At 42.0% G+C, this 15,513-nt stretch overlaps 1 protein-coding gene across 1 annotated transcript in view; it reads right to left on the reverse strand.

The window, feature by feature from the left end:
• The window catches only part of SNCA (synuclein alpha), a 94,191-nt gene that overhangs the window by 60,130 nt on the left and 18,548 nt on the right, over positions 1-15,513 (reverse strand). The window contains exon 4 of the mRNA XM_067557390.1: positions 14,655-14,800. Within this exon, the coding sequence (XP_067413491.1) occupies positions 14,655-14,800 (146 nt within the window). The remainder of the gene's footprint in view (positions 1-14,654; positions 14,801-15,513) is intronic.

The following is a 15,513-nucleotide window of genomic DNA, read 5'->3' on the forward strand; positions in this document are numbered from 1 at the left end:
AATGGCCATATCTTAACCTGGCTCTGTCATTTCTCCCCCCAAGTGTATTTTCCACTTTCAGTTGTAAAATTACAGATTTCTTTAATAATGTTAAATTACCACTTTGTTGATGATTTTCTCTTTGGCTATTTCCTCCTTCCCTCCAAGTATAGACAACCCTTGCACAGCTAAAACACTCATCTCATCTACTCATAAGGAAGGATTAATTTTTCACAAAATATACTTAACTTTGCTATATGGAATGATTTCTACCTTGTTTTACCTTGTTCTCTAGTCACACAGGATCGTCACTTGTCTCATGCACCCACCCACGGGAATTAGTGAGCATACAATGCCCCCTTATTCACCTGCATCACAGATCACAGCTCAGAGGAAAAAGCAGGTTCTGCAGGTCCAGTGCTCCCCATCATGGGTAAGTATGCTGCGCTAGTGGAGTCCTTTAGCTGATAAAGAGTACTTCCCTCCAGGAGCAAAGGAAGGGGAGGGTTAGAGACCAAATTCCCACCGAGTCACAATTCAATCCCTAATCTGCTCCTGGGTGCTGCCCAACTTTGTGCTGCTTTTTAAGGCTAGCGGTTAATCTACTATCGAGCACACGGATATTAAAATATCTAAGTCTGTGGAGGAGGTTCTACATTAGCTGTGTCTGCTGTACCAGCTCATCCTGGGCTCAGTCCTGACAACTCCGGCCCTGATCCAGCCAAGCACTTGAGCAGTTCTCTTTATGTTAAGCACAGCTGTATGCATTTGGATCGAGTTGGAGTGCTCAATAACTTGCAGGATCAAGTCCTAAAAGAAAACAGCACTGATGGCTTTGTTTCATTTGGAGATACTTGCAGATATCCATTTTCAGTGAACTTATCACCCATTTCGATATCTGCGTCCAACTACTCAAAAGGAAATATTTTTGATTAGAGAGCCAAAACATAGAAAAGTTTCAGATGTCCATTCTCAGACAGGAAAATGTGATGCATTTGTGATGTAGTCCACTTAGTTTTCCTCAATAATGAATTGTGATCCCTGGACATATCCCGGGAGCTTTTGAAACAAACATTTTGTAAGAAATATTGGAGTGGAGGAAAAGCCTCAACCTACGAGGTAACCTGCCACAAACCGTTTTACTCTTTCTTGATTAGGTGTCAGCTAAAGGCCCAGATATAATACAGCTGAAAGAGCAGAAAGCATAGGAGGCAGTCTGCAGAGATAGTTCAATGATAACCTTTTATACAGCTGATAGGGCACCAGAACAGCTTTGCTCTTCACCTGGATACCACTGACTTTTTATAACAGTTGGCCGTAATCATGAGACATGTGTGCTTTTTATTTATGAATACAAAGACTTATTAAGATACCTAATGAGATATCTTTAATGATCAAAACAGGCATGTTTTATAAGATACACTATGTTCATTTGAACAGTTGTTATATATATCCCTAAATAAATAAACTCCCTTGTTGTCAAATCTAATAAATGAGCTGTTAAAATTCTCATTTTTCCTTGTTTAAAATGTATAGTGAATTTAATTCTCAGCAATGATGTTTGACAGATATATCTGAAAACATGAATAATTCTATTCATCTACACAACAACTACTTCCTCTTGGTTCAATCCTGAGCTAGAGAAGTCATCTGTATGAGTGAGAAAATAATGTATTCTCAATACTCTCTCTTTGTCCACTCAATCCACGGCCTCTGCTTTTAGACTGTCTCTAACTTTATACTTCCATCATCACTATGGTATCTAGGGCTCCGACACACCAGTGAATATCAATTCAGCAAACCAAATCACATTGAAGTGCTTTGCTGAATGGGGATGGATGGACTTGAGCATGTTTCACAGCTTCACTGAAATGGCATCTCAGTGCCTAGCAAAATGTTCATTGCTTGCCAACAAAAAGTACCAGCTGTGATGCTGATTTTTATGATGTGGATACATATCTACTAGGATCTGGACAAAGAGCAACAACTAACTTCACAAATCTTCAGAGGGCAACAACTTTCATGCAGCACCAACCTGCATCCCATTTAAACTGGTGTCTTAGCAGTGCTGTGTGAATCAGGGTTAAATGTCCAATCTTGAGTGCACTTTAATACACATTTTTGGTCATATGAGGTAAGCAAGATGGGCAAAGAGGCTCTGAGACAATATGTAAGAGACAGGAGAAATTAAGGAGGGTGCTATTGTAATTGTTGAGGTTAGTAGGCTTGTAAACCTGCATTCAGGAAAGACAATAATATTAGTAAGTTTGCACAACCTCTGCAAGTTCTAAACAATTTTTTTCCCATCTGAGGCATTTGTTCAAGAATTCTTCATGTAACAGTGGGAAGGGATAGGAATAGTTGGCATGAATATGAATCATCCCTGAATGAACTTGAACACATTCACCCTCTTAGCAAGCAGCATACCCCTGCATATTTAATATAGGTTTTGCTACTGTATTTAGATCAAGAAAAATATATGTGTGTGAGCTTTGCATGAGATCCCACACACAGGCACAGACGGATACACAGGAAAGAGTGGGACACTGTGAAGAAGAACTGGTGCCACATTAACTGAAAAGGTTTATATAAAACACCCTAAGTATGTTTAGAATTAGAGGAGACAAATGTATCAGCCTCTAATATGCTGAGGGGACAATTAAGTTAGGTGGAAAGGAAATTAAAGATTAAATGTACAGGAGTGGGGAGCAGAGGCCAGAGGAAAGAATGAGCGAAATAAAAAGAGTACGGGAACAAAAAAATTAAATAAATCAATGGATCAAATGATAGTCAAACTCCAGAAAGGCAGGAAAGTACCAGGGGAAAGGGCTGGTGTAAGAAGCTAGAAAGAGAGAGTTAGATAAGAAGAAAAATAGTGGTATCCACCTATTCAATCTAAGGTATTGACATGGCCCCATTAACAGAGCATCTGAGCACCTCACAATTCTGAATGTGTTTATCCTCACAACATCCCTGTGAGATAGTGCAGTGCTATTATCTCCATTTTACAGATGGGGAACTGAAGTACAGATTAAGTGATTTGCCCAAGGTCACCCAAGAAATAGTGCGACTGAGCCAGGACCTCATACCAGGTCTCTCAAGTCCCAGGCTACCTCACTGGACCAACCTCTCTTTCTTTTCTCTCTAGCTTTATGCTTAAATTGTAAGCTCTTTAAGAAAGCATGGATTTTTTGTTATATGTTTGTATAGCATCTACAGCAATGTAGCTAGGACTCCTAGAATAGAGAAAATAGAATGAAACTGCTCAAGAGCCATTCCATCTATTTCCACTAGGGACTGCTGTAATACTTCATAGTCAGTGGTAGCCAAGGCAGTAAATAGATCTAAAATATCAGCAGGTCATCTACTATCATCAATCAGCAAGAGATGATGAACCCATGTAATCTGTGGCACCGCTGTGCCACCTTAGGTCCATTCCACGTTTAACAAAGGTCAGTGAAACCCAAGGCATATAGTTACTGTGAGACTTGTCTTGCCAAACCTTAATAATGATCATAAGCAGCTATGGAAGATTACATACAGGTCAATAACCAAATGGAATGTCCACATCAAGACATAGCTTTCTGGACAGAAGCTAATCACGAACTTCCTTTGAAACTATTGGTATGCTGCCTTCCTTGAGGAAAGTGCTGACAATCTCTTCCATGAAGAAACCAGTATTTTCCCAATGTCACTTATCAGCCAGGAAGGCTAAGGACAGATTGTGGCACAAAATCCTCCTACCACTTCTGAACCTCCCTGAGCAACACCAGCTGAAACCCAAGGAGAGAAGACCTAGCATTTGTCCTCTTCAGATGCTGTCCTGCCTCCATGGATGGAGAAGCTTTTATAGATATCTCAGTAAAACACTGTTGCCAGCAATATAGTATGTAGGGTGGGGGCTGCCACCTAAAAGCAAAGAACTTCATTTGCATTTTCACAAACCTATCGGGTCAGGTCTCAAAAGAAACTTGGATGGTATTTCTCATGTTTTCCTTCTAACGGGATCAGAGGTCAAGAGATTTCTGCTATCTCTGTTATTAGGAGACAGTAATTACTTTTTGTCTTTGAAAAACAATGCTAATTACCAACAAGATTTCAGGTGGGGTGTTTGGTAAATGAAAATAATACTTAAATCCTCCTGGCTACCTCCTTTCTTGAACACCTGTGGACAACAACACCATCCTACCTGTCACTCAGGAAAGTAACCTGGGCGTTATCTTCAACTTGGACTCATTCACATCCAGGCTATAACTAAATCTTGCTGATTTTTTCTGCATAAAATCTCTAGGATATGGTCTTTCCTATCCATCCACAGCTAAAACTCTTGTCCAGGCTCTCATCATCTCACATCTCAATTACTGCTACATCTTTCTCTCTGGCCTTGACAAATGCCATCTTGCCTTTCCCATATCTATTCAGAATATTACTGCAAAGATCACCTCATAGCCCGTTTTTCTGACCACATCACATCTCTCTTTTCTTCTCTCCACTGATTTCCCCTTCTCTATTGCATCAAACATAAGCTACTTGTTTTTGCTTTCAACACCCTTTCCAGTTTATTCCCCCCATACCTATTATCTCTCATTCAGTACTGAAAAGTCGATTCCCACCTCTGACTGGCCCACGATGTCAGCCTTCATCGCTCACTTGTTAAACAAGCAACATTCTGCTTTCTCCCATGCTGCTCCATAAAGACACTTCACTGTTCTCCTTCAAACTCTCTTTGCCATGATGCCTACACAAATCTCGAAAATGCACTGACACTAGTGTCTATCAAGCGGACCAGTACTGTTTCCTTGCACTCCCCTGTCTGTCTGCATCCATCTGTTGTTATTTTAGGGCAAATAATGTTTTTTGTTCTGTGTTTGGACTGTGCTTACCACAATGGGTTCCTCGTCCATGACAAGATCTCCTAAGCCATATGATAATACTTGGTCTTAATCCTTCTACGCTTGGCTCCTTCTGTTGAGGGTGCGTGTCCTCACCAGGAGCACTTGTCTTGATTATACTCTCAATGTGGAACAGCTCCTGAAAGCCATTAACAGTCGACGCAAGCAACACAGTGTCTGCACTGACACTGTGTCAACCTAACTACATTGACCTTGACTCTATGCCACTTGTGGAAATGGAGTGATTAAGTTGGCATAGTGGGATAGTTACATCAGCTGGAGTGAAATTTAAGTGTAGATACTTCCATAGTTAGGTCAATGTAAGCAGCTTTTCATTGACCTAACTCTGTAATGTAGAACAGACCTAACTGCTCCTATTTTACTCAGTGGGAGTTTCGTCACCAGCTTCATGCAAGGCAATTCAGAACACTTGTGAAAATCCCAGCTCATATTTTCTACTTTTATGTAGGAGGTACCTGTCTGGATACCCCTTGTTAAAGTTTTACTCCTAGAGGAAGAGATAATATGGTGCATTACAGTGTATCCAACCCTGTTGTGCCTAGAACTTGTTGCATCCTGGGATCTGTAGTACAGTAGGCAGTCCCTTTCTTCTCTACTGAGTCCAGGCCACAAGCTACGGGGACTCTGTAGTGATGCTAGGCAGAACAGGCTGCATTTAGTTAGCTCAAAAGCTAGAGAGTCAAGGAGAACGACGTGGTATCTTTGTGTCCAGCCACTTCAATAAAGAATACTCTTTATAGTCATTAAAACTGAATCTTGTCTCTTCGCCAACATGACGGTTACTCACAGAGTCTTTTGAGGGTAAGGACAGTAACGGGTGAGAAGGGTATTTAGGATCACTACAGAGGGATGAAATATTAAGGGTATGTCTACACTGCCGAGTGAAGTCGACTTACTTAAAGTTGACTTTCACCCGCCGATTTATAGAAGTCGCAGCAGTGTGTACACACCATGCTGTTTGCGCAGGTCCCGTGCGTCCACACTCACCACACTTATTTCGACTTTCAAAGCAATGCACTGTGGGTTGCTATCCCACAGTACAACTAGCCGCAGTGGCTGTTGGGACAAGCTTCATCGTCCCATGATGCAACGCTGCTTCTTTCTCCCTTCTTGCCCCAAACAAACAGGAAGCCTATTTTTGTGCCATTTTTTTTATGCCGCGCGCTCACCATTGCTGCAGAGACATGGAGCCAGCTCAACTCTGCACTATTGTTGTGAGCATCACAAATACATCGCAGCTTATCATTGAGTATTTTCGAAGTAAAGCAAGAAGCTGAAGCACAGGCAACAGCGATGCTACTGAGGCTGCCCTGCTACAAGCCATCGAGCAGAACAATTCCTGATTGCTGCAGGCTGTAATGAGTCATCTGCAGTCCGTGGAGCACCGGTTCTGGTCTCAGGAAACAAGCACAGACTGGTGGGACCGCATCGTTATGCAGCTGTGAGATGATGACCAGTGGCTGCAAAACTTTCGTATGCAAAAGGCAACTTTCCTAGAACTGTGCTCGGAGCAGGCCCCATCCCTGAAGCGCGTGAATACTTCCTTGAGACAAGCTCTGATGGTGGAGACGAGAGTCACCATCGCTCTGTGGAAGCTGGCAACCCCAGACTGTTACCGCTGGGTTGGGAATCAAGTCAGAGTCAGTAAATCTACCATGGGCACCGCCGTGATTCAAGTGTGCAGTGCCATCAATAGACTTCTGCTACGAAGGATAGTGACTTTGGGAAATGTGCAGGACATAGTGGACGGGTTTGCCATGATGGGGTTCCCAAACTGCTGGGGGGGAGGGGGGCGAGGAACATTGATGGGATGCACATCCCTATCTTTGCGCCTGCCCACCTAGCAACTGAGTACATAAACCACAAGGGGTACTTTCTGTGGTCCTGCTGTGCTTTGTGGATCACCAGGGTCGTTTCACCGACATCCATGTGGGGTAATCTGGGAAGGTGCATGACACGCGCGTATTTCGTAATTTGGGGGCTGTTCTCTAACATGTAGGTGAGCACTTTTTTCCCTGACCAAAAAATTCACATCGGGATGTGGATATACCAATAGTGATCCTGTGGGATCCTGTTTACCCCTTGCTCCCTTGGCTAATGAAGCTGTACACCGGTCACCTTGACAATGAAAGGAGTGTTTTAATAACAGATTAAGCACCTGCAGAATGGTTGTAGAATGTGCCTTTAGGCATTTAAAGGGCAGATGGAGGAGTCTCCTCACTAGGCTGGACATGAATGAAAAGAACCTCCCTTCGGTGATATCTGCGTGCTGTGTTCTTCATAATGTGTGTGAAGCGAAGGGGTTGGGCTGTGGAGGCAGAAAGGAGTGTTCGCCAGTTATGAACAGCCAGGTGCCAACAGTACGCTGAGAGCTAACTGTGTAGCGCTTTGCATCAGGGAAGCTTTGAAAACCAGGTTCTGCAATGAGATGCAGGACTGATTTCTGTTCTGTATGTTGTTTGCCTTTGCTAAACATCCCCCCCCCCCCCCCAATAGATATCCATACCCTCCAAATCCTTCCAGGACAAGATATGATTTAATAAAGAAACGTGATGAAATGATGCAAACTTTCATTTATGAACATTCATGTCATGGGTGAAGGGGGGACGTGTTCATTCACAATCTCAAGGGGTAGTGTAGTTGCTTTCTGGCCAGCTGTCAGGGGGGCCACTGGTGTTTTCTGCTTGCCTCCACCAGGGTGGAGGTGAGCACGTACAGCAGCCTGGCCATTCTCCTCCGAGACCTCTTGGGGGTGGGCGAGGGCAGGGCAGTGCGGCCCTAGGTGGAGGATCATTATGGAGGGGGTGCAGTAGGACTCAGTCCTGCCTCCGCTCCTCCTGAAACTCCACAAACCGCCGGAGCATGTCTGCCTGGTCACGCATGATTCACAGCATCTCCTGCGTGGTACTGCGATCATGCTCCTGCATTTCTCTGCGACTCTCCCTGTCCATGCCCATATTCTTGGACAAGGTCAGCCGCCACGCTCTGAGATCTGTCTCTGAGGTCGTGGAGGCATTCATGAGCTCGCCAAACATGTCATCTCTTGTTTTTTTTTTTTTTCCTCTTTCTAATCTGTGATATTCTTTCCTCAGCAGTTCGAGAAGGCTGGGCCAGGGCCGATGTGTCTACAGAATTAAAAGAAATTCACAAGGTAGCCATTGTTAGCAAACTGAAGAAAATGATACAACTGCAGTAATGTAGACAATACTCTCCATGCAGTGCACAGGGCAAACACAGACCCTTGTTCCATTCCTAACATCCCAGAAAGGTTGGCTCGCTGTGTCCTTACAGAGATGGGAAGCGAGGGGATCTGCAGACAACACGGGGAAGGGGGGGAGAGGGGAAGGGGAGTACATAGTCTCTGCTTAAACCAAATAAAAGTAATCAAAGTGACTTGGTAGGACACTGCAATGGGGAATATAAAGGTACAGGGCATCTGCTGTATAGCTCGGGTATTTTAAACATGCGCCGTCTTCCCTAGGTGACCATGAGCGATATCAGTCTCCTGAGGGTAACGCACGAGGAAAGGGAAGAGTTGCTGCATGCAGAGGGGCACCAGCCTGGCCCTTATGCCTCTATGTTGTGTTCCGCCATGATGTCTTATCCGTTGATTACAGCGTGGCGCGGCAAAGTATCCTACCATGGAGGGAGGAACAATGCAGCCCTCCCCAGAAACCTTTTGCGAAGGATAACAGATTACCTACATGAAAGTTTCTGTGAGATATCAACTGTTGATTATCAGAGCATATCTCATCACATAAATAATCTGTTCCGTGGGTAACCCCCCAGTAAAGTCTGATAAATGCCTGAAATCCCCTTCCTGCCCCCCCTCCCCCCACACACATCCAATGTAAAAGGACAGAACTGCCAAGAAGAAAAAAAACTCACCAGACGTGCCTTCCCAGGGATCATTAGTGCTGTCCTGTGTGCTGCTGGGCTGCTCTGGGGTCAGGAATAGGTCCTGACTTTCTGGGAGAACAGACACCCTGCTCTCCTGAACCCTGCTCTCCTCATCCTCCTCCTCGTCATCCACGGAGTCCTCATCATTGTCCATGGACTGTGACCTAGCAGAGGTATTAATGCTGCAGGGCGGCACCGTGGTGGGATCGCCACTGAGAATTGCATGCAGCTCATCGTAGAAGTGGCATGTCTTGGGTGAGGAGCCAGAACGGCTGTTAGCTTCCTTAGCTTTCTGATATGACTGTCACAGCTCCTTGATCTTCACGCGGCACTGCTGAGCATCCCTCTTGTGTCCCTTCTCCAGCATGTCCTGGGATATCTTCCCGTAAATGTCCAGATTCCTTTTGCTGGCTCTGAGCTGAGCCAGAACAGAATCCTCGTCCCACACCTTTGGTCTACTCCATGCTGGAGCGCGTTTGGGCTTTGCAGTCGCCATGAGGAGTCCAGCACCAAAACTCTCTCCACTCTGGCTGCACAGGAAATGAAAATTCAAATTTTCCCAGGGCTTGAGGGGAGGGGACATTTCCGGGTAGTGTGACCATGGTACAGCACAGCGCGAATGTCCAGAGCAGTCACAACGGGGCATTGTGGGATACCTCCCGGAGGCCAATAATGTTGATTTAAGTGAAGTTCTGTCTACACTGATGCTAAATCAAAGCAATAAATTCGAATTAGGTGCTACGCCACTTGCAGAGGTGGTTTTATTAAGTTGACTTTTGCCGCAACTCTAGTTGACTTAACTGCAGTGCCAGGGTAGACGCAGGTGTTCAGAAATGGACGTAAGTGACTTTATGTCGACCTCCGTCGCCAGTGTAGACCAGGCCTAAGTCTTGCTACCACTGTACCTGCTTCCTGCCTGCCTACTGAACCCCTCACACCACCTTACCTTTCTATTTAGTGATGTCTACAAATGCATTAGTTCCAAACATTAATTTAGTGGGAATCTTTTCTAGATTAACCATTCTGAAATCCTACCAAAGCTTCTGCTTTTAAGTGAGAAAGTTTACTTTTGCTCATAACAAATTTCACTTCAAAAGAGGAGAATTGAATTAGCATATGTTCCCATACAGAAGCACTAGTTCATATCTCACTGAAAGGAACCTAGTCACATTTTTAGCATGTCCACCTTGTTGTTTGGCATCTCTTGGGATATCAACCTGTGGAAGCCTGAAGCATAACAGGAAAATTTGGAGCTGTCACATTTCTCTTCTGGAAGATGGAACATGCAGGAAAAATGTACTCAGATCTTCTCAGGAAATGCATGCCCATCATATTTCCAATCAGCAGGTTTTGTATTTGGAGACTAAATTCCCCAGTAACACAAGCAGAGATTGAACAGAAGTTAATGAAGCTCTGATCTTGCATGAGTACCTCCTAAGATGTGTTCAGCATAGAGCTGGCTAGAAAAACTTTGAATGACCCATATTTGGTCAGAAAATGCAGTTCCATCAAAAATCAAAATGCTTTGTGAAATCTGGTTGATTTCACCAGAATATCATTTTGGAAGAAAATCGGGAAAAAAAAGTTCTGACTGTCAAAATATCTCATTTTGACATTGTCAGAACAAAATGTTTTGATTTTTCATTTTGAAATAACTTGTTTCAAATTTTTTATTTTGTTTTATATTTGAATATATAATACAACATAAAAATCAAAGTCCATATAAAAAATTTTTGATTTTGTCAAAACAAAAAAATGTTTAAATAACAATTAATTTGTTTGTTTATTTAAATTTTCCTTTGTTAAAAATTTTAAAATTCAGTTCTCTCTCCAATCTGGAATGAAGCCAAATTTCAAGATCTTGACATTCAAGTAATAGAATTTCCATGCTAGACACAAGTCTCTGACTGCCCTCAGTTCTCTGAACTCATAGCACTAGACCCTAAATCCTGTTGCTCCCCAAATGAAAACAAAAATGTCTTTGGTTTGAAGGGAACCAGTTTTATTTCTGAAGAGCATTTTAGTGCACACGGCAGCAAAGCACAAACACCTCCTCAGAACTGCAAGACTGTCACAGCCAGGTCTCAAAATGAACCACAGCAAAGTTGTTAAAAAACAGGATTTTCATAGAACTTTTTTATAAGTTATGCTAGAAAGTTTTACCCATTGCAAGTCCACTAACAGATGTTTCACTGACAAGTCCATCTGTGGAATAGACCTAGTTAAACATTGGACTAGCAAATGTCACTGCATTCATTGCCCCTTATAATTACATCCATTACTACATAGAAAACCCAATTATTTTTTTAAAAAGCTTCCAATTTTGCACCATCAACTGATTGTGGGCACAATTGACAATGCTAAGATGCCTAACAAATTGATTTTCATGCATAATCAATGCTATCGTTTGCACTTGTAATTAGTTTTACGCACAGTCATCTGTGGTTACAAAATTGAAGGTCAGTTAAAAAAAAATCAAACCCATAAATTCTACATTCAGCTAACAAGATCTGAACACCAAAGCATGTAGAAAAGCACTGGGAGATAAGCTATCAAAGCAGGACATGTCAAGACTAGAAACAGACCGAGGTTTATACGCGTAGCTTCTGAGTACCACACTGCATAGTCAACCTGTGGAACTTGCTACCATGGGATGTTCTGAAGCCAAAAGTATAACTGGATTCAAAAAAGAGTTAGGTAAGTTCATGGAGGATAGGTCCATCGATGGCTACTAACCAAGATAGTCAGGGATGCAACTCCATGCTCTGGATTACCACCAATCCACCAACTGCCCTAGTTCACATTATGGGATGGTGAAATCTTTAATGATGCATAACCCAAATTTTAAAACGTACATTTAACAAAGAGGAGGAGGAAAATAAAAAGAAACAATAACATCATTCCATCAATGAAAAATTAAGCCTGAGCAACTTAAAAGATATGTTTTCCTAAAGCTCATTTCAATTGGAATTCAGTTCAAGTGTACAAATAAATGCATGGAGCTCACTATAGTGTCTGTTGGCTTCATTCAAGTTGAGTCACTCCTGCCTCATCAAAATCAAAAGGAATATCCCACATATAAGACTATTGTTCTTTTTAGTCACAACTTCTCATTGGGCACAATGCATCCCAGGGCTTCCCTACACACAGTGGGAACAAAGATCCATATGTAGTCATTTGGTCAGGGTGACTCCCAAAAGAGATGCAGGGACTGGTAAAAGTCAGCAATTATATGAAAAAAGTTGGTTGACCAGGAGAAGTAGTAAAAATAGGCAGTGGAGAGTTACAGCAACTTTTATGCTGTGTTCTTCAATTGGTCTAACTGTCTCCCTCCACTGAACAGCTATTCTGGAACAATGATTAAACTCTGAGGAATCTAGAGAATGACAGCCATATTATAATCAAGGAGGGAAAAGAAAGGGGACTCACAAAATTCCTACTGTTTTTATGCTTTTGTATTCGTTTTCATATTCAATAATACACTAATAAGGGTTTTTAGTTTAATAACATTTCCAATAGAAAAGAATTACCTAACATCTAAGTTAAAAAAATCCTCACTTATGGGTTTTTTGCCCCACTGAAAGCATGGCAATTATATTGATGAGCTATATCATCCAGCCCCAGCTACTGTACTTATATATTTACAAGCACAAATCAGCCTTCCACTTCATAGTCACGGTGGAAAGTGGAAAGCCTTTTTTGTTCCAGTGGGATTTACAAGAGATCAGATATAAAAAAGTAAAGATCCAAGGAGAAGGCATGCAAGTCTATTTAATTACACAATAAGGCAGGGACCATGTCTAAACATATGTTTATACTGTGCCTAGCACAATGAGTCTTGATCTTGCTTGGGGCCTTTAGATACCAGCACAACATAAATAATAAACACTACTTACACTAGCGATAAAATGCACCCCAAGATTTGTTTATGAGGTGTTTCAAAACCTTCTGAAACATGAGCTGAATCCAGCCGAGTTAAAAACCACAACTTTAGGGCATTCTCTCCATGATACTCCATCTTTAACTCCCCATGATGCTAGTGGGAGCTAGATGTGTGTGTACTAAAGCAAGAATAAGACACCCAAGGGATTTAGTAGATGGCTGTCTCTATACAGGGAAAGCATATTTTCTGACTATAATTATCTTATTTTCTCCATTTTTCTTTGATTATTACAAAATTGAGTTATTACCATATATGACTCATAGAAAACACAGATGGGGGCGGGGGGGCAAAAAGAAAAGGTGAAGCCAAACATATAAGCCAGTAACTCAGCATCTTGATTTCTCAATTTCACTTTACATGAGTAATATGTGCTTTAGATTATATACAAGTGGATGGTAGTAGGCAATGGTTATAAACAACATACAGACCTTTTGGGCTCTATAACAGTCTATAAGAATTGATTAACCATTATTAAAACATTTCCTAATAATTTTCTAACCCTTTAAAATTCTTTATAAACTTAATATAAAGTGTGATAGTTCTTGCTGTACTATTCACAAGTAAATTCCTTCCAAATCATAAAACCCATATGCAGCACTGAAACCGCCAATAAATAAATCAGCCCTGTCAACCATAGTTTGATGTGTCACTAAACCACTTCCCAGTCAAAGTTTGCATGGGTATATAGTGTTAGAATTAGGGCTGACAGTTCATGGTAACAGCAGCCTTCCAGTCTGATCTCCAGTTAGATCACTAACAGTATTTCTTGTGTTCCCAGGCCATGTTGAATGACATATGGCCAGTTTTTAGCTTCTTAGAAGGAAGTATTATTAAATATTAATATTAGATACCCTCAGATGGATGTAGCCCACACAGAAAGCATTTCTCCAGTCATCTGCCCAGAGTTTCCATACCACAAATATTCTTGCACCCACATATGAAACCACACATTCTGTTAGGTCTATGATTCCTCTCCCTAAGAAGGGATTTGAAAGGCACAACTAAACTGCTGTTTGCTCAAGAGAATAATGCCAGCGATAACCCAACTAGTGAAATGGTTCATCAGTGATATAATCCTTCACAAGTGCAGTCAGGCCATTAATAAGGAATCACAGCAATCAATAGTTCGGAGATTAATATCCATGCTGAGGTAGGATGCAGGTGCCACGGTAAATCTTGAGCGAATCAACAGCTCAGCTAAGATAAGACAAGACATGGTAATGCAGAGATATTTCATTTCTGTCCTGCTTTATAAGTGAAGATCATCAAGTGAAAACCCCTTCCTAACCTCAAAGAGAAGTCACATGAAATTGATATTAGTGTCCATTTGTTTAGATGGGCCTGCAGCCAGATATTTATAGAGTGCTAATTACATCCATCTCATAGGCCTTGATCCTGCAATTGTTAGTGTGCGCATAGACTGCTGCACCCACATGGGGTCCCACCAAGCTTATATCAGTTTGCTCACATGCTGTCATTTGCAGAATCAGGGCCTACGTGTTTAGCAAGTAACATGAACTGGGAGACACAATTATCACAAAGTTGGAAGCAAACTCAGAAGGTGACACCACACTGGCAAACATCCTGGATTCTAGTATGCAAAGGAACCCCCGCTTGTTACCCCTTTTCTGTCCAGTTCCAGTTAATATAGTTTAATTTCTAGTTTCACAAAATGGGTAATTTTGTGAGAGCAACATGCCAGCTCAGACATTACACACAATGATTTTAGATCATTTGTTTTGTAACAACCCGGATTATCAGTCATCAGTGAGGACAGAACCTTGGGATTCAAAGGAGCAGACTTCTAACGCTTGAGCTAAAGGAGGTAGTTTACTAGTAAGAGTAGAAGGTATTTATTCACTATTTTGATTTTGGTCACTTCCTTACCTTAAAAAAAAAATCTGGTAACTAAAACAAACCTGTTTGGCCAACTGATCCTTCTTGACTAAGCCAGTAGCTGCAGCAATATTGCCTGCTCCTTCCACTGTCTTCTGCGCTACTGCCGTCACTCCTGTCACCATAGCTCCCCCGACATTAGACACTTGCTCTTTGGTTTTCTCAGCCACTGTAGAAAATCAAGAGATTAACAATACGTTACAATACTGGGAGATGAACGTTAGTCAGGGAGTAAGAGAATAAAGTGATTTATTGATATAGAAACTGACAGTGCAGCATCAATGGACAAACAGTGGGACCGTTATAATTTCTGTATATCCCAAGTGAATCATAAGCAATGAAACATCATCATTTGATAATTCAAATAGTGGTAGCACAACTAGAATTAAGGGTCTATTTGTGGTTCAAATGTTGTTGCTTGGTAAGCCTTTACTGACCATATTCATTCAGGTCAGTTTGTACTCTGTGGGACAGAGTTTATTAGCAGAGGGCCCTTATTATGCCCATCTTCTGTCAGAATACATTCAATGAAATGCAATATAGAAACCACATTTTGATTAGTTTACAGAACACACTGACTGCATGTTACAGCTAATCACAAACAATTGAGGGCTTGTCTATACTTACCTCGGAGATTCTGCAGCAGTTGACCGGAGTTACGCAAACTATGCAAAAAACTTACGTAACTCACGTCGACTTCTGTGCTTCTGTTCTGCATGCCGTCATCACTGCACTGCGCTGATGGGAACCGCGTTCCTGTCAACGCAGCACTACGCCACTTGAGAAGGTGGTCTTAATACGTCGATTTCTGGATCGACTGAGCAGGTCTTCACTGACCGCTCAGTCGATCCAGATAAGTCAATCTGACAGTGGCGAATTTAC

Source organism: Emydura macquarii, unplaced genomic scaffold, assembly GCF_026122565.2.
Source record: "Emydura macquarii macquarii isolate MOO-44397 ecotype Brisbane River unplaced genomic scaffold, CSIRO-AGI_Emac_v2 contig_1790, whole genome shotgun sequence".
In the NCBI taxonomy this organism is placed as follows: domain Eukaryota; kingdom Metazoa; phylum Chordata; order Testudines; family Chelidae; genus Emydura; species Emydura macquarii.